Source organism: Carassius auratus, linkage group LG28B (assembly GCF_003368295.1).
Source record: "Carassius auratus strain Wakin linkage group LG28B, ASM336829v1, whole genome shotgun sequence".
NCBI classification, from domain to species: Eukaryota; Metazoa; Chordata; class Actinopteri; order Cypriniformes; family Cyprinidae; genus Carassius; species Carassius auratus.
The window spans coordinates 3,227,812-3,251,086 of NC_039293.1; the positions used below are offsets into that span (position 1 = coordinate 3,227,812).

The following is a 23,275-nucleotide window of genomic DNA, read 5'->3' on the forward strand; positions in this document are numbered from 1 at the left end:
AAAAATGGCTAGGAATTGGACATTTGGATGATCTGCACATAAATGACCTACAGTAGTCAGTTAAACATCAAGGCATTGGCATCTGACATTTTTCTGGTGTACAAACAACTCCTCTCTAAAATGACACTCCTCTGTCAGTTCAGCAAAAAAAATAAAAAATAAAAATAAATAAAACAACTGCCATTTTTTGGTTCATGATGTTTCACTTTAAATGTAACTTGACCATTCATGTTTCTGGTCATCAAGTTTCATTGCTTTGCTGAGAAACAATCCAGTTATTTTCAGTAACTGCTGGTTCTGGAAGTAATTTAACGTGCATTTGCATGTTTGCAGTTTGATTAATGGTCACACTGGCATGCAGTGAACAAATTTAATATTTATATTTTAGTGTTCAAGTGTTCAAATAATTTATTTCACAGTTTTTATGATTTATTTAATTATTAGCTTTTTATTAACTCACAAACTCACTGCAGTTCTTACATTAAGCCTAGCATGGGAAACCCCGATGTAATGTAATGTTTAATGCACTGATGATTATGTAAAAAGTGGAATCTATTTTCTTTCTCTTTGCTTTTTATATCAGTATCGTATTCACTGGTACATTTTAGATAACACATAATTTAAAAGCAATCTAAAATGGAGTCAGAATACATTATTACAGAATACAGTTACTTATGTTACCAATTAAACTAGCGACTTTGGGCTGATGTCCATCTCTGGATATAAAGTTACTGCTACAATCAAATATGATTAATAAATAAATAAACTACAAAGCAAGTAAAAACATAGCAAAATAATCATTGTTTTCCTTCATTCTTTGGAGACAAACATCAACAAAACTATCACAGCACTCACACACACAAAAGGGTTTTGAAAATTAGGCAATGCATATACATATATATCGTAATGTGTGCTTCAGGTGATACAGTATGTCCCAATTTATCTAAAGTGAGCTCGACACTGAGTGATCCAACGCACAAATTCTTCAAGAGAACCAACTAAACCTCCAGCAGCTCCTCCAATACCAGGAATACACTGACTCCAGTCACGAGCGCGCTTTGCAGAGATCGGGAGCTTTTCTTCAGCTTCTTCTAAAGCTTTGGCCACTTCTTGCTCAAGTTTTTCGCGATATTCACATTCTGCTTGTTTTCTTGTTTTTCTTTCAGTTCTCTTCTGGAGCTTTTGTTTTTCTTTCTCATGTTTTTCTTCCAGGTATTTTACGATGTTCTGTTGTTGTTCTTCTGAAGCCTTTTCTTTGATTTTATTCCCCTCTTCAAATTCCTTCTGCTTCTCTTTCAGTTTTCTCTGTAGCTCTTTTCTCAGATTCTCATTTGTTTCTTTCTTGATCTCTTCCTCTCTCTTTTTAAATTCCTCTCCTCTTTTTCTCAGTTCATTCTGCATCTCTTGTCGTTCTCTCTCCTTTTCTTTCTTAATTTCTTCAATTTCTGCTTCATATTTGGCTTTCAGTTCTTCTTCTGTTCTCTTGATCTCTTCTTCTTTCTCTTTCATGATTCTGTCTTGTTCCTCTCTGATGTTCTTCTCCACCTGCTGGAACATCTCACTGGTGTAGAAACTCCCTCCATTAGCTGCCAGCATACAGTCAATCTTCTCCAGCAGCTCAGAAACCTGCGTCTGATCTTTAGTCTCAGTGTTACTGAACACATGGTATCTCTTTCCAAACTGCTGTATGAGGTTCTTCAAGCTATCATCATCTTCAACAAAATCTTCAATTCTTGCTCCTCTAAGATCATCTCCTCTGGTGAAAAGCACCATGGTGTACATTCTGGATTTCTCTCCAAAAGTCTCCTGGATCATCTTCACTGCATCTTTCTCCTCTTGAGTGAATCGTCCCAGTTGAATCACCAGCAGAAACACATGTGGACCCGGAGCCGCCATTGAGATGCACTTCACAATCTCCTTCCTGGTCTCAACATTATCAACTCCAGTATCAAACAGGCCTGGAGTGTCGATCACAGTTATCTCTCTGCTGTCGAACTCAGAGGTTTCTTTCTGACATTCTCTGGTCACTGACCGTGAAGTTAATTTAGAAACAAAATCGTTTCTTGACAGTATAGTGTTTGCTGTTGCACTCTTTCCAACTCCTGTCTTTCCCAGCAGCACAATCCTCAAATCATCATCATCATCATCATCAATGCGTGTAACACCTGCGAACAATATGACAATGACAGTTAAATGCTTCTAATTCTGATTTTTAAGTTGATGCAAAATTGCAATAAATATATATATATAAATAATTAAAATTGCAGCTTTGGTCAGTCTTTCCCAATGCTAATTGCTAATCTTCACATCAATAATGTTACATGCTTTCAGAATGTGCGTGTTTGAAATTTGCAATGTAAAGTTGAAAAACGATTTATCATGATGCTAGCATAGTGAAATTTAAATAATGAAAATCTACACATCATCACCAATATATATGAACTTGTACCTGCTGTTTTCATCACAGATCTTCTCACTTCCTCTATTTGAGATGTGCATTTACTTCTCTCCAGTTCTACTTGTGCCTGAAAGCACATGTAGGTCGTGTAGCATCTTCCTCGATTCTCTTGTACCATGTTCTCTACATCTTGCAGTAGATCAGGAACCTGTGAGCTGTTCTCCAGAACAAACTGGTGACCTTCAAATGACTGAAGAGATGACTCAGTAGCCGAAGAATGAAACAGACCGATTTTACCAATTAGTTTACTAATCACGTTTTTCTCTTTGATTCTGAGGACCATGATGTGTTTTTTGATTCTTGAGCTGAATATCCTCTGGATCTCCTCCATTTCTGCTTTGTCTTCACTGGTCAATGGAGCATCAGGAATAATAAGGAGGAAAGCATGAACTCCAGGATGACAGAGAGACACACAGCGGAGAGTCTGACGCATCACTTCCTCTTCTGAGTGCCGAGTGTTGCACAGAGCTGGAAGCTCCAGCAGACTGACCAGACGTCCATGAAGCTCCACGTCTCTCCTCACACACTCTGATCTTCTCTCTCTCTCATGTTTCTTAATCCCTCTTATAAGCTTGGATACGGAAGTCTTCAGTGAATCATCACTTCCCCATAGCACTAAGTTCAGTTTCTGTTGTCTAGTGACACTTGCACCACCTTAAACAACAACAAAACATTTTATACTGAAATACATTTCATTATAAACTGATTACAGACAAATTTCCAGTTGATACAATTTTTCAATGGAAAAAGTCTGGCCATAAAAGTATGAATGTACTATAACATAAATGTCCTGGAATAGCTAACAATTACCATTTTTCGTACTTTGTCACTTCAGAAAAAGTTGGATCTACAAGCCTAGGACACGACTGAAAGTCAAACCTGTGGAGCAACTGCAAAGTGAGTTCTGGGAATACTGTTTGTTGTTTGTTCAAACAGAAGGTTCTGGGGAACATCTGATTTGAGCCGTTCTGTTTGACACTTGTCTGATTTTAATGTTAAGTTGTTTTCAGAAAGCTGTGCATACTTTGGAAGTAAAGTGGGTGATGAAGAATGGGTAATACTAATCCAATGGGATGATTTCAAGGGGGTGTCAAAAAAGATGTAGCATGCACCAAGACTAAGGACACAACATCTGTGGTCAACCAGAGATGGCCAACAAGAGTAAGAGGGACATTGAGTGTCCTTCATATGCATACTCACATGTACTTTAACTAACTTCTGCTGAGTGTGAGCTGATGATGATATTGACATGTCTGACCAGTTTGCAGGGGAGCATTTGGACATTAGCAAACAGAAGAGATCTCATGATAAAATCTCTATATTTAGCCAGGAGAAATCAGGATCATGTGCAACAAGCCTACATATAGCTAGAAGAAATTGCAGTCTTGTGTTTGACTGAATATTGAGAGGTTGATGGTCTTTTTTCCCATCTACTGCTGTGGTTGTAAAGGAGGAACACAAGGCACAGTAGATAGATTTGGACATCTGACTAGCTCATAGTTGATAATGGCGAATAATAATAGATGAAAATTGCAAGTAGTGCAAGAAACAATTAAACAAAAACTAGTTAGTTATCAGTTTCAATGTATACAGTTGCTGGGACTTGGAGACAGCCATTAGCAAGTGATTGAGACAGATTAGGGTTCACTCAAAAGGGATGGAGTTGAAGTTGAAGATGGTTGAAGGTAGAAAATATGAATTTGAGCCAAAGTAGAAACATATTTTCCCCCCTTTATTGTCTTTCCCTTTCATTATGAAAGAGGCATGCCTGTCAATCTCCATAGGTTCTGAAGAAGGAAACAAGGAACGTTGGGGCAGTCTTGGTCTAATGTTTAGAAAGGCAGACTTGTAACCCGAATCATTGCCTGGCAGAACTATGGAGAGGGAGGTCTCTGGTGCTGTGAGTTATTACTGTCTAGATTTAAATTCAATGTGAAGAAAGACAAGGAGGGGGAGGGGCAATCAAAATCACCCTAATTGTGAAAAAAAAATGGATGCATAAAGATCTGTTCCTGGAATACAGCGGTTAGTACCTACCTGTACCAAAATGGGTGTAAGGAAAGACAACCAGTGAATCAGCATCAAGGTCATGGGCCCTCGAGGCTCATTGATGTACTTAAGGAGAGAAGGCTAGGCCGAGTAGACCAATCATACAGAAGAGCTACTGTAGCTCAAATTGCTGAAAAGCGTAATGCCGGCCATGACAGGAAGGTCTCAGAACTCACAGTGCATTGCAGTTTGCTGCTTACGTTGCTATGTAGACAGAGACCAGTCAGACAGGTTAAAATCTTTTCAGGTGGATGGCCAGGTGCATGTGCGTTGTTTACCTGGGAAACAGATGGCAGCAGGATGCACTATGGGAAGGTGGAGGCCAGAGGCAGTGTAATGCTCTGGCCAATGTTCTGCTGGAAAATCTAGGATCCTGGCATTCACGTGGATGTTACATTGATATTTACCACCTACCTAAAAATTATTGTACACCACATACACATACACCCCTTCATGGCAATGGCATTCCCTAATGGTGGTGACCTCTTTCAGCAGGACAATACAGCCTGCAAAAATTGACCAGGAGTGGTTTGAGGAACATGAAATTCCCCATATCTCAGTACGACTGAGCATCTATGACAAGATCCATCAAAGCCCACCTCGCAACTTGCAGGAGCTAACTGATCTGCTGATAATGTGTTGGTGCCAGATACCACAGTACACATGCAGAGATCTTGTCTTGACAAATGATGGCTCTTTTCACACCACAAGGGGGATATTGGGCAGGTGGATTTTAATGTTGTGGTAGATCAATGTGGGGTCCCATTAATAGAACATTTTAAAAATACCTTTTGCTTCCTTTATCCCTGTATTATTGTCTTTGCGTTTTCCATCATCATGTTTATAAGAACCTTCCTTTTGCTCCTTAGTTCTGACTGAACCTACAGAACTGCTCTGCTCTTCAACCACTGATGTTTCTTCAGCATTATCATACAGCTCACAGATGAGAAATTCTTCACGGTTTTCTCTAAGTATCTTCTCTAAACACTGGGATATTCCAGAGCGAAATATCTCCTTTTCATTATCAAACTTAAGATGTCCTCCTCCACACCCTGCAGTTAACTGTTCAGTTAATTCATTTGCTCTCACAGAGGCCCTTTTATCAGTGTCTTTATCAGTCGTGATCACTATAGTGCGTCTCATCGCCTCTTCACTGAATTCTTTCATGACATAATTCACTCTTCTGATGTCCTTCTCAATGATGTCTTCACACTGTAGTACTAGAATGAATGCATGGGGTCCTGGATCAGACAGATTAACACACTCTCTTACTGTCTGTGTGATCTGATGGAGTGACAAATGTGTCTGGAGCAGCTGAGGACTGTTGATGATGATCACATGTCTGTCCTTCAATCTTCCTCCGACTCTCTCCACAACATCAGGAGGAGCTTCACTGTCAAACGCTGCTCGTCCTAAAATGAAGTTTCCCACTCCACTGTTATCTGACACACTCTTCCCCAGCAGAAAAATCCTCACTGCAAAGAGTGAAATCACACATTTAGTATACATAATCCTCAAACACAGGAACACACAACATATCAACAATTCTCTGTTAGATTGAAAGACATTTGATCAAAGACATTTGTTTTCCTGTTCCAACCCTCCCTTTCTTTCCAAAAGGTTCACTGGAATTAACGAAGAAACAGAGGTGCTAAGAGTGATTAAGGTCTATAAGCAAAGTTGTGTATACACTGAAGGTCTGCTGATTACAACACCTGTAGTAGTACAGTGTGGGAAGCTGTAATCTGCTGATTGGTCAGTTTAGTTTTTAGGGCATAGTACCACTTTATTTTTATTTTATTTGTTTAGGCTGTGCTCCCACATTTTTTACCAAATGAGCCATAAATCATGATCTATTTTTATACATTTGTGGCAAGACCTCTTTTCCTCACTCTGTGTTATGGATTATTTTACTTTGTATTATGTTGTTATGATCTGCTCATATGTTTTGACAAGTAAAATGCCATGAATAATTAACTGAAATATACAGTAAACAAGTGTTTACGTTTATTCATGGACTACTGTAAGTACTTTAGCAAGTTTTTAATTATTTTCCCCCTTGATGTACACTGGGTAAAGGTTTGGAAAAATAATATATCCTAATTACCTTACTGTACACTAGATTTAATGTTTAACAAAATTTCCTAGATGCTTATAACTGGGTACATAATGATATAATCTTTGAACAATTTATTCTTACTCTCTTATAGTTTATGGTTTAATCCCCCCCCCCCCCCCCAATTTGTGCTAAGCATCATGGGGCATTTCAAACATTTAAATTAGAAAATAGTCCACAGAATATTATTTACTTACAGTTGGTGCGAGAGAAATCTGGACTGCTTTCCACTGCAAACAAACAAACAAACAAACAAACAAACGCATGTTATTATGAACTAGTCAACACAACGCAAAATAATATTCAGAATGAATTAAAAGTAGCCCTACTTCATTTCAGTTACCACTTAAACTAAAGAATAACATGAAGTAATCATATCAAGGTAAAAAAAGGGAACCAATCCTACAAATTTAGGAAAGAGAAAAAAGCTAAAAAATAAAATAAAATAAAAAACCCTCACATGTTCTTTTTCTTCTCACAACCGGGACCATTTGAGAGCCTGAGAAAAAAATATGGTATAAACCCAGATGAATGCAACACACAAACAATTAAAGAGTGCCTATTTCTAAATTCATTTGCGAGTCGTATGCCTTTTAAATGTGTAAATACCTTTTAAATGTGTAAATACTTAAATGTGTAAATACTTTAAATGCGTAAATACTGCTCGATTTGTCGTTGATTTAGTAGGCTACTTGTTGAAATCCAACGAGATAGATTAATCTTAAAACAACTGATCGTTTCGCTTAATCAATAAAGCGTATTATGACGTATCATTGAAGAAACATTTAGAGTAGGCTAATAATAAAAATGGGCCTATTCATATTCTCTTAATTTCAATATTACCTGCACCGTGCGCCATTTTACCACCTACACCTTGAAGTATCCAAAAATGAAACTGAAAGCTTGACTGACGTGCGGATAAAACGAGTCTATTCAAATTCATCTGCGTCCCTCTGTCACCATTAAATAAAAATAAGATTTTTTTAATGGAATACTGTAGCGTTTATTATAAATAATTTATCCGTGCACTTAATTATTTTATTTTTTTATTCATGCGTCCTGGTAATCTTTCATCAAAAACTTTAACTTCCCCTGGTATACTGATTGAAAGTCTCCTCACATCCCAATAGCGATAATTAAGTTAAGTGGTTTAGATTTATTTATCCGTATTTATATATTCTGTGGAAGGCTTAGGACGAAGAAATGTACGTTCAATCAAAACACTCGGTCCGAGCGTTTTAAATAGCTTTCCTACCAGCAGGGGCGGATCCACCGGGTTCGATTCTTTTCCGCGAACCGGTTCTTTCGGACGGTTCGATTCAATAAACCGGTTGAAAAAACCGGTTCATCGGTTCTTTTACGCTCGACGTAATGACGTCATTGGTGATGACGTAATGGCGTCACGTCTATCAAACATTCAGATATATAAAGTCAGTAACCATAACTTTAGTCAGTTAAAAACCTCAAAATCATGAAAAGTTTACATTTGAGTTTTGCAACAACACCTAAATACAGTAACAGCAATAATGTGCATATGAGGATTTAAGTCTTCAAGATATAAAGTAAATAAATTAGGTGTCATCAGCGCAGAAACCATGATCCACTTACTAAACATAATCCATTGCGATGTATTTGTTATTAAATGAATTTACGTTTCGCCAGATTGCCCTTCATCCAAGCCCTCGAATTACCCGCGCTCACAACATTAGCACAGAATCAGAATCAATCACCAAAAGAATCCCTTCGGTTCAGACATGCTGTGAGTCAGTTGGCTTCATGCTGAATCGCGCATGCGCAGTCTCATCAGTTCATCGGTTCTCAATTCAGACGCGTCCGACAGAAACGATTCTCGGTTGAGTGTACTGATGATCCGAAAACCGATGCAACCGGTTCTTGACTCGAGAACGAGAATCGCTCTAACCGGCACGTGCTGCAGTTCAGTTTCATCAGCTGCTCTACTCGTGTTCATGTTCTGTTTACTACAAACTCATTTTGTGAATGTGTCATCATTAACTATAAATACAGTACAGATATTTCATAAATCATCTCTTATTCCTGTTAAACAAAAGTCTTGGAGTCTTAATTGTTGTCCAACTTCTCTGAAAACCCATTTGGCCTATACATTATATATACAGATTGGAAACATTAATCTAAAAAATAAAAATAAAAAAAAATAAAATATAGTTACTTTATCTCACTTTCCGATGTTTAAAAAAATACTTACAAAATTACACGCATGCGCAGTATCATCAGTTCATCGGTTCTCAGTTCGGACGCGTCCAACAGAAACGATTCTCGGTTGAGTGTACTGGTGATCCGAAAACCGAAGCAACCGGTTCTTGACTCGAGAACGAGAACTGCTCCAGCAGTGCGCGTGTTCGTTCATTTTCTGGCTCGGATCGGTGTTCATCTTCAGTTCGGTCTTCACAGCATTTCATTCAGTGTACTGTTTGAGTAAATGGATTACCCCGGGATATTGGTTTATCCTGACTCAGAGGGAGTGTCAGTCACGTTAAAAAAAGTTAACAGCTTAAGTAATTTGTGGATTTATGCTTATTGGAGACGTGAACCGTTTCAAACGATTCAGTTCAATTTGGTGAACTGGTTCAACCGGTTCACTAAGAAGAACCGGTTAAATTGAACGATTCGTTCACGAATCGGCCATCACTAACCAGGAGTCGCGAGGAGACACAGGAGGAAAGAGGTAATCAATAAAAAAAAATTGATTATCTGTGCAAAGCGACAGGGATCGAATCGCAGAATTCAGTCACAAAGAGAACTTGCTGTATAAAGCAGAACGTCACGGAATTCGGCCATTTTTGAGTGAATAAATAAAAAATAGTGCTGTACATTTAATCAAACATCGATATGGACTAGTGTCTGTGAATATTAACAGTCAAAGAGACTGCAATTGTTGTTCTACACGTCTCTGGGATCTATGTGTGCTCTACTACTACACACACACAGAAGCACGCGTGGTGTTTTCAGCTCTTTACTATATTGACACATGATGTAGGCTACACATGTGCACAGCGCGCTATGAGAGGATTTCACCATTTCATTGAGACTTAGGTCTCTGCAGAACAAAAGTTGGCATTTATCACCATGTGGGTGTTTTCAAACTGCTGGGTGTTTATAAATCATGCAATCTAAATTATCCTCCTTACCCAACCCCACCCCTAAACCTAACGTCACTGTTACGTCAACCAATCAGGTATCATGGTGTAAAAACCATGTCTGGTAACCTAATCTGGTAACTCCCATTACTTTCCTGCAGAGACTATTAAAGAGCCACGCAGATGGGAAATCAAAAATTACCTGTATTACAGTGTATGATGTAGGTGTCCATCAGTGTAAACAATGCGCAAAGTAATTAAACCAAAAAGTACACGATTTATAAAGTTATTGGCTTCTAAAGTAAGGAGTCGACTCTGAATCGCTGAAACAAGTCGTTATAGATTTCAAATCTTTTGCCCATCTCTATGTACGTCACTAGGAACACTTTGCATAATAATCTCCGCCTACCGTGTTGGGAGAAACTGACCTCTGACCTGCCCCCCCCCCCCCCACACACACACACACACACAGACGCTCTGTTTGGTGTGAGAGCATCATGTCGAGGAGACAGTGTGTTTTTAATTGTAAAGGCAAGTTTGTTTTATTTTCACTGCCAAAGAATGAAGATCAGAAGAACCAATGGCTAAAATTCATTTTTACCACAATACCAGAGCAGTACAACAAATCCCTTTTGTTGTGTTCACAACATTTCACTGATGACTGCTTTTCTAATCTCGGTGAGTACAGCGGGATTTTCAAAGCGTTTGGCCATAAAAGAGGGTTCATTACCAACTTTATTTAGACCAACAAGCATCTCCGAATCACAACGCGAAGTATTATTATGAAGTTATGTGTCTGTTTTCTCCCGAGCGTCTTATCAGTATGTGTGCTGTCTGCAGCCTTTATCTGCACTGATCTTCATTTACAAACACGTCATTAAAATGAAGTGTAACAAGTGCTGCTAAGAGATATTCTGTGATAAAGTAATCCATATGAAAACAACGCGATGTCCGTTTTTCACGTCTACTTTCATTATATCTAATGAGACCACGCCCCCACTCTGAACGCGCTATTCAGATTCAAACTAAAGCGCGCGGCTTGAATACACCCACACAGAAGAAAAAGCAGCGAGACTGTGTCGATGCATACTGTATGCATTAGTGAGAAACAAAGTTTAAAATGTGACACTGGTGTAAATGGTGTAAATTCTGCTGAATATGAAGCAGTATTTTTTTTATGTTTCTTATTTTATATATACAGTCACAGTCAAAAAAACAAAAACAGTTTGCTTCCCCTCTCACACATCTGCCACTCATCACCTGTGTCTTAACCTTAATGTCTTTCCTGTGATAATGCCCCTTACTTCTGTCACACTTCTATCTCCTATTAAGTGAGATCACATTGTATGATCACTTATTCCTTATATGAACTGTTTCAAATTCAAGACATTGATTGCATGAGATTAAGTTTGTAAATGGCAGCCTGTGTCCTTTTGTAGTGTGCACATATACTATTTATCATCAAACTGATAACTGTGACTAAATGTCAGTATATATACGTCTGCCATATGTTGCCACCCCTCAAAAATTCCTGCCCCCTTCTCGCCACCCCATCAATATTTTTCTAGATCTGCCCCGCTACAAGCCTGTCAACGTTTTGCAAACCTCTGCGCACTCTGTCATTACTTGGCGAGGCAGTGTTTAAATGTACTCCCTCTCAGCCGTGTGAATAATTAAAATGACATGAAAACCCCAATTTTCAAAGCATGAAATTGCAGTCCTTTTGGAGTAGGTGGAAAATAATAAAGTGTATGTGTGTGTATGTGTGTGTCTCTCTCTCTCTCTCTCTCTCTCTCTCTCTCTATATATATATATATATGTATACGTACATTCACATTCACGTACATTCACACACAAACACTTATTTATACATTTTTGCTACTTTATTTTGGCACATTCCTTTACTATACAAATACTGTGATTTGAGTGTTAACATTTAATATAAGTGGAAACCTCTAACACACTGTTTCACCAATATTGTTATATGAGAAATATGTCTTTTGTAATGTTTTTACTAAGGTAACTCACTCGACAGATTCACCGTTCCTTCGCACAAACAGAACGATGGATCCGTTCTAATCGGCATGATGCTTTCAGAGGGCACTTCGGAGGGAGAATAATCGCGAGGGCCACGCTGCTATATAGTTTCAAACTGAATTTGTAATAATAATAAAGAAGGCGAATTAGGTAATAAACGTAAACCACTTTTAAATCTTTAAGTCTTTTTTTATAATCACTCAAAGTGGATGGTAGAATCTTCTAAAGCTATAGGGCATAGGGTTGATAACGGAATAGAACACAGCCCAGGTGCAGCGCAATCAATGACGTTGACACAGCAAACTAACCACGAACTATGCCTCTAACCACAGGTGGAGAGCTGTCGTTCCAACGACACAAGTTTGCGATGCAGTTTGCGAATGTTTGTTTGAACTATTGTTTCGGGAAACACTGGATCGTTGAACTTTGTTGGTAACACAGCACCAGCTACACTTACCTTGGCATCGAGATTTCAGCATCAGGGGGCTTCTGTCCGGTTGAGAAGGCATGGAGGGCAATATATGCCCTCAAATCACGGTTTGGCCAGTAAAAATTAAAAAATGGATTAAAATATATCACTCATCAAATCATTAAACCAAATCTACTTAACGGGAAAGAAATTTGGGGACCAATAATACATTTGAAAAATTGTGATAAAACGTCAGTAGGAAAACTACAACTAGAAATTATCAGAAACATTTTAGGGTCCATAGATTGAGGTCCAGAAGAGATGTGTTCAGTTCTGGCATCACCTCCATCAATCTTATCCTGATTCAATCCGAGATAAACCCCTCGCCAATGAAACCTCACCAGAATCTGATCCTCTAAACAGGCTTGCTCTTCAGATAATCCACAAAATGCAGCTCCTCACTGACTACAGCTTCAACCCCAAGCCATTATTAAAGAAAATGACAAAAATCTAAAAGACACTCATGATGAATCTCTAAAAATACACTTTGACCTTCAAAATAAACTCCAATGCTACTCTACCCTAAACAGAACCACTAAATTTGCTAGTTATTTATTGATTAAACCATTTAAAAACTGAAAGAAATGTCTGTTAGACAAGCTGAGATGCGAATAGCTACCGTCGGATCGTCAGGATGGAATGAGAGGTAGAGTTGAGTGTCATCAGCATAGCAGTGGTATGAAAAGCCATGTTTCTGAATGACAGAACCTAATGATGCCATGTAGACAGAGAAGAGAAGTGGTCCAAGAACTGAGCCCTGAGGCACCCCAGTAGTTAGATGTTGTGACTTGTACACCTCACCTCTCCAAGATACTTTGAAGGACCTATCTGATAATTAAGACACAATCCACTGAAGTGTGGTACCTGAGATGTCTTTTGCCAGTAGGGTTGATAGGAGGATCTGGTGGTTAACCGTGTCAAAAGCAGCGGACAGATCAAGTAGGATAAGTATTGAAGATTTGGATTCTGCTCTTGTCAGTCTTAGAGCTTCAAAAACTGAGAGCAAGGCAGTCTCAGTTGAATGTCCACTTCTGAAGCCAGATTGGTTGCTGTCAAGGAGATTGTTGTGTGTGAGAAATGTAGAGACTTGGTTGATATATATAATTCACAGCTGTTAGACTGACAATTATATTTACTCTGCACATTTATAGAAAACAAATGTTTTTTATTTACCTTGAATTTGTAAGTTAATGTCTGTATATGTAATATTTGTAGTTTGTGGAGCCTCACATCTATATAACCCTTCATCCTTCTTTCTGAGGTCAGAAATGAGCAGAGACAGATTCGCTGGAGAACTTTGATTAAACAGCTTCAGTCTGTTCTTGTAGTTGTCATCTTTAAATACTCCAAGCCACTGGCCTTCTCTTTTATAGTGGATCCAGTTGAATGTCCTGACTGTAGACTGAGGGTCAGTACAGGAGCAGGGCAGCAGGATTGATCCACCTGTGTAACCTGTTACTATTTTACACTCTCTATGATCTGAAACATGACATCCTGCAGTCAGAGAGTTCCTTTCAGAATGGATCAATGTGAGTTCACATATCGCGTCTTTTACGCGCTCATTTTCGTTATTTCCAATGTAGGCGCGCAGTATGCGAGCTCATACTGGAAGCGACGCGCACGCGGTGCGACGCGCTCATTTTTACCAGGCGCGTCCGCACCACATCGACTTAAAAACATCTCAACTTTTCAGAGAGTCACAAGCGCACCGCAGATCATGTGACAAGAACTAATCATTCAGCTTCATCCTTTCCCGTAACAACGTTGAAGCTCAGACAAGATGAAGTAACAGCTGATCATAGCTGTATATGGATTGCCATTTTGAAATAAATTTAGTAGCAGAGCTACTGAAAGCGATTTTTAGTGCTGCAAATCCAATTATCCTTTGCTGAAATTTCCGCGTCTTCATGGAGAGAGCACGTCATGGTTGTTTAGCAATGGCAGAGGCCTCAGGGGCGCAACTGCCCGAGCGCTTTGGAAAGAAGGAGAAAGCGGCGCGCCTAGCGTTTTCCACGTGTTTTTAGGCGCGATATCTGAACAGCCCCTTATAGATTAACATAAACATCAGGAAGAAGTAACAGTGAAGAGGATTTCATCACTGAATAATAATACAACATGCATTAAAGTGTACTAAACTTACACAAGTCATATGTTCATAATCGTGTAACCTTTAGTTGATATAATCTTTACTGAGCAGGGATGCAGCTTGAGCTTTATGTTATGGTCAGGTAACCTGAGACGGTATAGCTTTATGAAAACTTCAGTTTAAAATGGTAAACAAAGATCACAATACTCAAATGAATCATTTAGCACTGCCACAGAATCTCAACGATTGATGACTGATTAAATTACTCTGAATTCAGTCAGAATAAAAATATTTATAAATCTGGACTTACCGTTAATAAAATGAAGCACAGAGAGGAAAAGACAGAAACAGAAAGGAAACCTCATGACTGATTGTCTGAACTCACTGATACACACTTCACTTGATCAGCAAGTGCAAGCCTTTACTATACTTCTTCTGGTTTTATTTTGAGTCTTAAGGAACTTCTCGTCATTTCCTTTTAAGCAGTTGTCTTTTAACTTTCTCAATGTATGATGTCAGATTTAGTAACTCTAGTGAGTGTACATCATCACTACACAAACATTCTCCTAGAACTCTTTGCATTCAGTTAACAACAATTGAAACTGATCGAGGCAGAATACATGATATTGCTAATTTTAAATATTTAATATATCACATCACTTCAAAATGAGAAATATTACTTCAACTAGTATGAGTTTGTACTTATTATATATGTATCACCTGAAATAATATAGCTGTAATCAGCAGCCATTTCTTGTATGTTTACAGGTCTAGGGGTGCATCTTGGAGCAGGGCGCTCCTCTCTTTGACCACAGGACGATGTACAAAGATTGTGGGAATAGCATCTGGACTCAGCATACTCTTTAATTTTTTGGTCATGACAAATTGGTTTGCCTCAAAATGTGCCTGCAGAGGGACTTGAGTTTAGTTTCACAAACACAAATGTATTTTTTTTTTTGTCTACCCACATACGTTACATATCATATGATGGTTAAATGCACAGTTATAGGTAACACTGATGTCTCCCTGCAATGTCTCACCATGAGTCTCAGCTCCCTGGGTTTTGCAAGGCTTTGCTTGTTCCTTATTTCAAGTAAATCATTTTCAATGTAAAACGGTGCAAATAAATTTAAGTATAATTACCTAACAATTTGTTGTTGTTGTAATTTTCATTTATATTTAAATAGCTCCTGCTGACTTGAGCCAACCATTATTTTCTCCTCTCTATGTCAGCGGGGAAGCCATACATTCGCACACCTTTCTCTGACTGAGTGGAGCATCCCCATGCAGCACAGCAAACCATGGTGGAGACTATGCAAGGACAACATTAAAGAAAGGACACATACAAAATGCTTGTCATGCTATTAAATTTATTAGAAATGTATTCATGAATTGCTGTAAATAGTTAATTGCATTTATTTGAATAAAAATACAAAAAGTAATCTCGTAATATATAATTACAATTTAAAATAACTGTTGTCTATTTTAAAAAGTAATATACTCGTGATGCCAAGCTGAATTTTCAGCATCATTACTTTTGAATGGCAGTGTACATGTTTATATACGAGTATGCTTAAGTTGTTTTAAACCTGAATATATTGTGCACATGAAAAAGTATTGTAAGAATTATACTATATATAATAGATATATTTATAATACATATACAAACAATAAGCTTAATTTTACATTTCTTTTAACATGCTAATTACTGCTGCTAACAGTTAATTGACCCATTGTGCGTTGCGAGCTGAAAATCACCTGTCACCAGCCTGTCTCTACTACCTGTAAGTCATCAATATGACATTAATTAACATGAGATCAGTGAAAAAAAGAACAATATGTAACATAAAAAGGCAACAGCAACCCGTTTTATATAACTTAACGTTAGCCTGAAATAAGTTTTTAAAATAACGGTAATTGAACACTAATCCTCAAAAATGACCTGATTTGATATTTTAAAAACAACATTGCTGTAACTACACACTCATGCTACATACATATGTCAATTTGTTGTATAAATATATAAAATAAATGCATTTATTGATTCCTTATTATCAGACATCGTAGTTCTGTCACTCTATCAGTTTGAATGGCCGCCAACGCACTTCCTGGAACTAATTAAGTCGACACGAATCATGTGACAACCAAACATTTCGAACTTCTGTTGTAGCAACTCTCTCTCTATATGGCTCTGCATCGGAGGAAGGAAGATCTGTGATGAAATCCACTCCTACATGTGACCAAGGTCAGTTGGGACCAGGCAGCGGGTGGAGCTTGCCAGATGGTAGATGGTGAAGGCTTCTTGAGATGGCACACTCTGGACATCACTGTATGAACGTCTTTGATGATTGGGGTTCGGCCAGTTCTTAATAGCTGCTACCTTCCCCTCGTCCATCTGGATTCCACTACGGTTGATGTTGTATCCAAGGAACTGCACTCCCTTATCTGTACATTTATTTGTAATATGTTGTTGACCTTGTATATTCTCTACTTACTGCTTATTGCACTTCTGGTTAGATGCTAACTGCATTTCGTTGCCCTGTGTCTTACATGTTTAATGACAATAAAGTTGAATCTAATTTAATAAAATCCTGGAATACGATGGGGGCATTGACCAATCCAAATGGCATAATGCAGTATTCATAGTGACCAGTAGGTATCGCGAAAGCGGTTTTCCACTCATCCCCCACTCGGATGAGGTTACATGTCCTGCAGAAGTCTACAGTGGCTCCGCGGAGATGTTCTAAAGCCACTGGGATTGGCTGGTGTGGATAACTGTCCTTGTTATTTAACTTGAAATATGGGTTCCAATAACATTACACATCACATATCCTTTTTAAAACTGTAAAAATGTATAATCTGAACTTTACTGTTATTTACTTATTATTTGTAACTTAGTTAAAACGTATTTCTTATACTCATTTAATCATGTTAGTATCTACAGCTAATTTAACCTCTAAACATTTTTTATATATAAAAATGTCTACAATTAAAATGTATAAAATGTAAATCGTTTAAGGATATTTCCTGCTCCGTAGAACAGAACATTTCGATTGAACATTGTCCTCTATGTGGTGTTGATTGAGATGTTGGCTGGTGTTAATATAAACTAATTTCTGGGTGTGACTTGAGGAAATCTGAGAGGAGACAGAAGATTTACAATGTTCATCTTCTCTATTATATGCACTGACCCAAACTCTCAATAGCATCTTGTTTTGAATATTTTTTCCATTCATCTGGGATCTTACCATATCCATCAAATGTTTTATTATAGTATTTTTCCAGATCTTTCTGGAATCTGTACAGAAACCACTTCCAGTAGGGCAGTTCAGAGAGGTCAGGGGTGATGCTCCAGTCTGCATAAACTCCTCCTGCTCTTCTATGTTCTCTCAAAGGTAATGTTCCATCTGGTTCATAGAAATCCTGATCACATGCCACTAATTCGGTGCAAATAACAGCACAGAGATACTGAGATTGAGAGAAATGCCACCCTTTAGTTCCATCTCCGTCATGGTTTTCTACAGTGTTGGTGCAGAATGGACACTGTGCCCAACAGCACCAACAGAAGTGATCAATCAGAAGCTCATCTGGTCTGAATTTAAAGTCCAGCTTAACTGGAAATGTTTTCGTGTTGAAGTTCCCACTGATTTCAGACATAACAGAGAGTGATTTCTCCATCACATCTTCTATAAGTTTCACATCAACATCATCATGTTTGACTCCACTGAGATCTTTTTCAGAGAAGATCAGCTCATCTGAGAGTTGCTGTGTGAAACTCTTTAACCACAAACTAACATCTCCACTGTTGACTTGAACATGTTCAGTAGATTCATTTCCTCTCTTCTCTTGAACATGTTTAGTGGATTCATGAGCTGCTTTTATTATCTTCTTCTGCAGGAGTTTAATGTTCTCCTTCATCTTTGGTAAAACACTGTCACTGAACTGACCAGTGATGTACTGACTGACTTTATCTCTGATGAAACTCTTGAAGTGATCTCTGGGATTATGAATGTAGTTCATGTATTTGTCAAAGTCCTCCTCTTCTGCCAGTGTCTTTAGGATGTCTTTCTCCCAGTTTGCTCTGCTTCCATTCAGAGATTCACAGTTTGATCTCATTTCATCTGCTAAATCTCTAGCAGTCTTCTTGTAGACACTCTGCTCAATGGGCTCTTTCAGTTTCTGACAGATAAACTCACCAAAAATGGCAGATGATGTTGCTCCTTGACAGTATTTCTGGAAAATACTATAGTATTCTTCTCTCTTCTTCTCAACATACATTACAGGATCATTGGTTTCCCTGAACAGTCTGTGTTGGTCAGTGATCTTCTTGTTTGCTCTCTTACAGATCGAAAGAACCAAATCCATGAAGAAATTGATCTTGAACACATATTTCATTTGTACTGTCTGATGTTCTGTTACTCTTGTCTTGATGTAACCTGTGAGTTTTTGAACGCAGCTGATGTTGTAGCCCATCTTTGAAATGTTAAATGACTGAATCATTTTGTCTGTCTGCTGAACAACATCTGTGACTAATGATCTGATCTGGGCTTCATCCGCTGGAGACAGAATTTGAGTAAATCCATGTGTTTCTTTAACTCTTTTTGAGGACTTTCTGAAAAGAACATATTCAGAATAAGTCAACACGGTAAAAATATCACATCTTTCACTGTAATGGTGAGCACTTTTGTAGATGCCAGTGAGGATTTGTTTCAAATCTGTCATTATGTCAATGTCTTTGATTGGAGGAATTTCTGTGAGGATCTTATTCAGTCTCTGTTCCCAAAATGAATCAAACTCTTTCTTCAGTTTTTCCTCATTATTTGCTTTGTCTTTAAATTTTAAGGCAAGTTCTTTGCTCTTTTCATAGAGACTATTTTCATAATGTGTCCTCTGGGCATCGATCTTCTTCTTCAGGTCTCGCTGCTGAAGAATCCCATTTAATTTTCTCTTTGTTTCTCTCACAATGTTTTCCTGAAGTTCTTTAATTCTGAGGTCAAAAGATGCTTTCCACTGAATCAGTTTATCTTTATCTCTGACTTTCTCAAAGAACTCAGACATTGATTTTTTCACTTCTTCATTTGTCTTTTTCAGTTCTCTTTTAAGATCAGTTTCCTTAACCTCATGAATTACTTGATTTTCTATTTTGTTGTGTAGATTGTTCTCAGTTTCCATCATGGCACTGCAAAGACTCCAGGACCACTTGCTGTATTCAGGCTCCAATATCCTGTAGGCTGCAATCTCCAAAGCATTGAAACTGGAGCTGAAGACAAATTGTTCCTTCTGTAAAGCCTCCCAGAGATCTTTAATACGAACTTTTAAGTCTATCAGCCTCATTCCATGTGATTTTGAGGCAAAATCCACAATAGTTTCCTTCAGTTCTTGAATATTATCACAGTACTTTGGGTTCGGTGGTGCCATTGGTGGTCTGCCCTCCCAGAAATGAGCAAAATACTTCACATCATTTTGTATATCAAATTTAGTGACATGACTGAAACAATCTGCATCAAATTCTTCCTCTTTAGCAGTGAGTTTTGTCATTTCATCCAGTTTCTCCTGCAGTCGTCTCCTTCCCTCCATGTTTTTCTCTCCAGCTGTGACGTCTGAAACGTTCTGATGCACAAACACACAGCTGGGATTGAGCCTGACCTTCTTCATCCTCATGAAGGCCTGAACAACGATCTGAAGAATGTCCTTCATCTCAGATGGGTTTTCTCCAAAGATGTTTATCAAGGTCAGATTTCCAATTCCAACAACAAATGTGGCCAATTCATTGTCATGATCTCTTGTTGATCTTCCAGTCAATTCTAGAGCACGAAGACCCTCAGTATCAACCACCAGAATGTAGTCAATTTTCATCTGTGTTTTCATCTCGTCTGAGACTCTGACCAGCTGCATGAAAGCTCCTCTGGTGCATCTTCCAGCACTGACGGCAAACTGGAGTCCAAACATGGCATTCAGCATGGTGGATTTCCCAGAGCTCTGAACCCCTAAAACTGACAGCACAAAGACTCGCTGGTCTCCCAGTTTCTGGACGAGTTCATCTAGAACAGCAGAGATCCAGATCACAGGAACATGAGCAGCATCTCCATCCATCAGCTCCAGAGGAAATCCAGAGATCATCATCTCTGCTGCAAAACTCGGGAGAGAAGAGAAGTGAACCTGCAGGTCTTTCTTGTTCTTCTTCACTGATGAACAGGATTCATAGATCTGACCAATCTCCCTAATGATGTGCTCCAAACCAAAGGTTGCAGTCTGAAGATCCTCAGATATTTGCTCCAGATCAATTTGTACAGTTGTATTTTTGCTATCATTCATTGTTAAGACTGTTGACCACTTTTCATTATACTTGTGATGTAGAGCAGAAAGGTCAGCTGAGATATATTCATCCAGGAGGATTCCAATCCATTTAACAAAAAATATAATTTCATGTTCAGCACCTGTGTTCATTTCTTTAATGAAGAGCTTCACAAACTCACTTATATCAGATGCATGCTGCTGTTCACGGATTTTCTTCAAATCTGTTTGTTTTCTGCTGATGTCCATTTCTATCTCATCTTTTTGAGGACGATGTAGTTCTTTGTTCTTCTGACTCCACTGATGCCCCAGTTTCCCCTGATGAGGAAGAAATGTTTCTTTGATTTCTGTCAGATCTTTATTCTCCAGTAAACTCATCATCTGCTGTGCTGCTTCTCTTCCTCTTCTGCAGTCATCATCCTCTTCCTCATCGACTCTGATGTCTGAGTTTTTGGACAAGTCTGAAAGTCTGAAAGTGGAAGATGATTCTGAGAGACAATTCTTTATGGCTCTTCTGAGCTCTTCAGAAACATCTGACTGATTTCTGTTTTTCAGACCAATCCGATATTTTTCCTTCAACACAGTTACAGCAGTTTCATCCTCAGTAAAAAGACAAATGAGTGGCTTTGAGGCCTTATGGAGTTCATCAAGTTGTTTCATGTTTCTGTCATTCCTGTCCAGTCGTGGTAGAAGAACAACATTTACTGAGGCCATTTCAGTGAGGATCTGCAACTGTTTCTCATGGTCTCCTGCATCCCGTGTAGATTACAGAAGGCAACACAGTCAGTGAATTTATCATCATTTGTTCCAGAAGGGCAGAACCAGGCGATCTCCACCACTCCATCCATCAGGACTCTGGTTCTGCTGCTGCCGGGACAGTTCCTGTGGAAGAATGTGTTGTGTTTCTCATTGATCAGACTGTTCATCAGCTGAGACTTGGATGAAGACACAGAGCCAAACCTGAAGAAAAACACCATTGGAGTTTGTGCCTTGTAGATCGGCTGGGATTTACTGATGGTCTCATTGTTGTTGTTTCTCATCTTCCAGCTCTTGCTGATTTGTCTGAATGTCCAGAGAGGAAACTCAATCTGTTTTGTGAATGGATCAGGAACAAGCAGAGGCAGAGCGTACTGACACTGGGACAGTTTAGTGACCATCAGCTGCTTCAGGAAACCATCAGCACAATGAAACACAGCCATCTGAACATCCATCGGGTGGATTCGTTCAGAATGACTTTTTCTATCGCTAGACAAAGACATTTCAATAAAAATATCACCCTCATCTTTAGATGGGTCATAGTCTTGTTGCTGTGTGTGGTCTTTTTCATTGTTTTCTTTAGCTTTAAAGTATCTTGCTCTGTAGTCCATCATCAGTAGCTTTTGTACGAAAATCTGAACCAGATTCTCTTCGGCACAAGACTCTTGAGATTGTAATGAATGTTTGGTGATCTGAAGAACATCAGCAGCTCTCAGTTTATTGTGGTGCCTGTCTCCAAGATGAAGTCTGTGAAATAGATTATCTATCTTTTCAGCTTTGATTCCTGTTGTTCCAGTATTCTTGCTTTTTCTCTGCTCAACAAAAAAATAAAATTATTACATAATCACTAGGTTCCTTGTAATTTTCTAAAAAAAAAACATGCACTTTATTCTAATGAGCAACTGATTAAATCATGAGATTGCCATAAAGGTGGTAAGTTATAATATTTCTGTTCAATTACCTGACATATTTCTTACCTAACGTCTTGTTATTGCCAGCTGATATTTGATGAATGATCATCTTACCTCTGTGGTGACGCTGATCACATCACTGTATACGGTGTAGTTAAGTTTCCCCACTGCTGCACACTTGATCTCAAACACAGTTCCTTCTCTCAGATCAATCAGAGTAACTGTGTGTTGATCCTTCAGCACAGCTTCAGATCTCCAGACTGTGTCCTGCTTCGGTTTATACAGTAATCTGAGCTCCACTGTACTAGGACATGATGAAGGAACCACCTTCAGAACCATACTCTGACCTTTGACCTCTTCAGTGACTGGACAGGCTGGTTTGGATGGAGGAATAAAGCAGAGAGCTTTATCACATCCATTTTCATACAGAAGAATGCAGGAACCAGGATTATCCTCCATTTCCTTTGAGGACACAATAAACTTGGCTGGTTTACGGTCTTTTGAATCAATTAAGTTCTTAAATATCTCCAAATAACTCCTCATAGACTTTTTGATCTCAGGAGTGAGCCAATGTGTTTGCTTGGAATCAAGGCTCTTCTCTTCAGTTTCTCCTTGTGCTGACGGACTCAGAAAGGCAGTTTGTTGAAGAAAAAGCACATCTGAGTGTTTCAATGATGTGAATGTGTAACTGACCAGATTCCCAACCTCCAGATCCATCAAGATGGCATCTATTTTGACTTCCACCTGTGCACCATAATCCTTCAGCTGTCGGAGGACTGTTTTTATGATCTCAGACTCTCTTTCTCTCTCTTTCAGCCAATGTGAAAGATCCCGTCTTCTGAATGGAGACGCGGCATGTTCCTGTAGAAGATCAATCAGTGCAGTTTCCTTCATCACGTCTCCACGGATGTTTGGCAGCAAAGAGCCGAGATTCTTCATGAGTCTCAACTTGTACATGCAGCAGTTTTGCTTCATTTTTAGAA

The 23,275-nt window shown here is 38.7% G+C and overlaps 2 protein-coding genes and 1 long non-coding RNA gene across 3 annotated transcripts; all 3 read right to left on the reverse strand.

The window, feature by feature from the left end:
• Nucleotides 1–625: 625 nt before the first annotated feature.
• On the reverse strand, nt 626–6,357 carry LOC113067535 (uncharacterized). Its single transcript, XM_026239915.1, has 6 exons — nt 6,339–6,357; nt 5,296–5,982; nt 4,947–5,013; nt 4,786–4,880; nt 2,450–3,112; nt 626–2,165 (listed from the first exon to the last, which is right to left on the reverse strand). The coding sequence occupies exons 1-6, from the start codon at nt 6,355–6,357 to the stop codon at nt 940–942; spliced, it is 2,757 nt and encodes a 918-aa protein (XP_026095700.1). The 3' UTR covers nt 626–939.
• Nucleotides 6,358–6,820: 463 nt separating this feature from the next.
• Nucleotides 6,821–7,501, reverse strand: LOC113067897 (uncharacterized). Its single transcript, XR_003279453.1, has 3 exons — nt 7,467–7,501; nt 7,084–7,122; nt 6,821–6,853 (listed from the first exon to the last, which is right to left on the reverse strand). It is a non-coding gene; the product is annotated as an uncharacterized LOC113067897 (long non-coding RNA).
• Nucleotides 7,502–17,338: 9,837 nt separating this feature from the next.
• On the reverse strand, nt 17,339–23,269 carry LOC113067748 (interferon-induced very large GTPase 1-like). The gene is given in 3 exon segments (XM_026240200.1): nt 17,339–21,383; nt 21,386–22,193; nt 22,407–23,269. Coding segments are annotated over 3 exon segments (5,544 nt in total). The 5' UTR covers nt 23,268–23,269; the 3' UTR covers nt 17,339–17,508.
• Between the last annotated feature and the right edge of the window lie 6 nt (nt 23,270–23,275).

Bases quoted from the DNA above. Each gene is read 5' to 3' on its own strand.
- LOC113067535 (XM_026239915.1), bottom strand. The intron at 5,014-5,295 runs GTATTTTTAAAA...CAATTTTTGCAG, and splicing joins AGGGATAAAGGAAGCAAAAG to GCTGTATTGTCCTGCTGAAA. The intron at 2,166-2,449 runs GTACAAGTTCAT...TATTGTTCGCAG, and splicing joins ATCTGTGATGAAAACAGCAG to GTGTTACACGCATTGATGAT.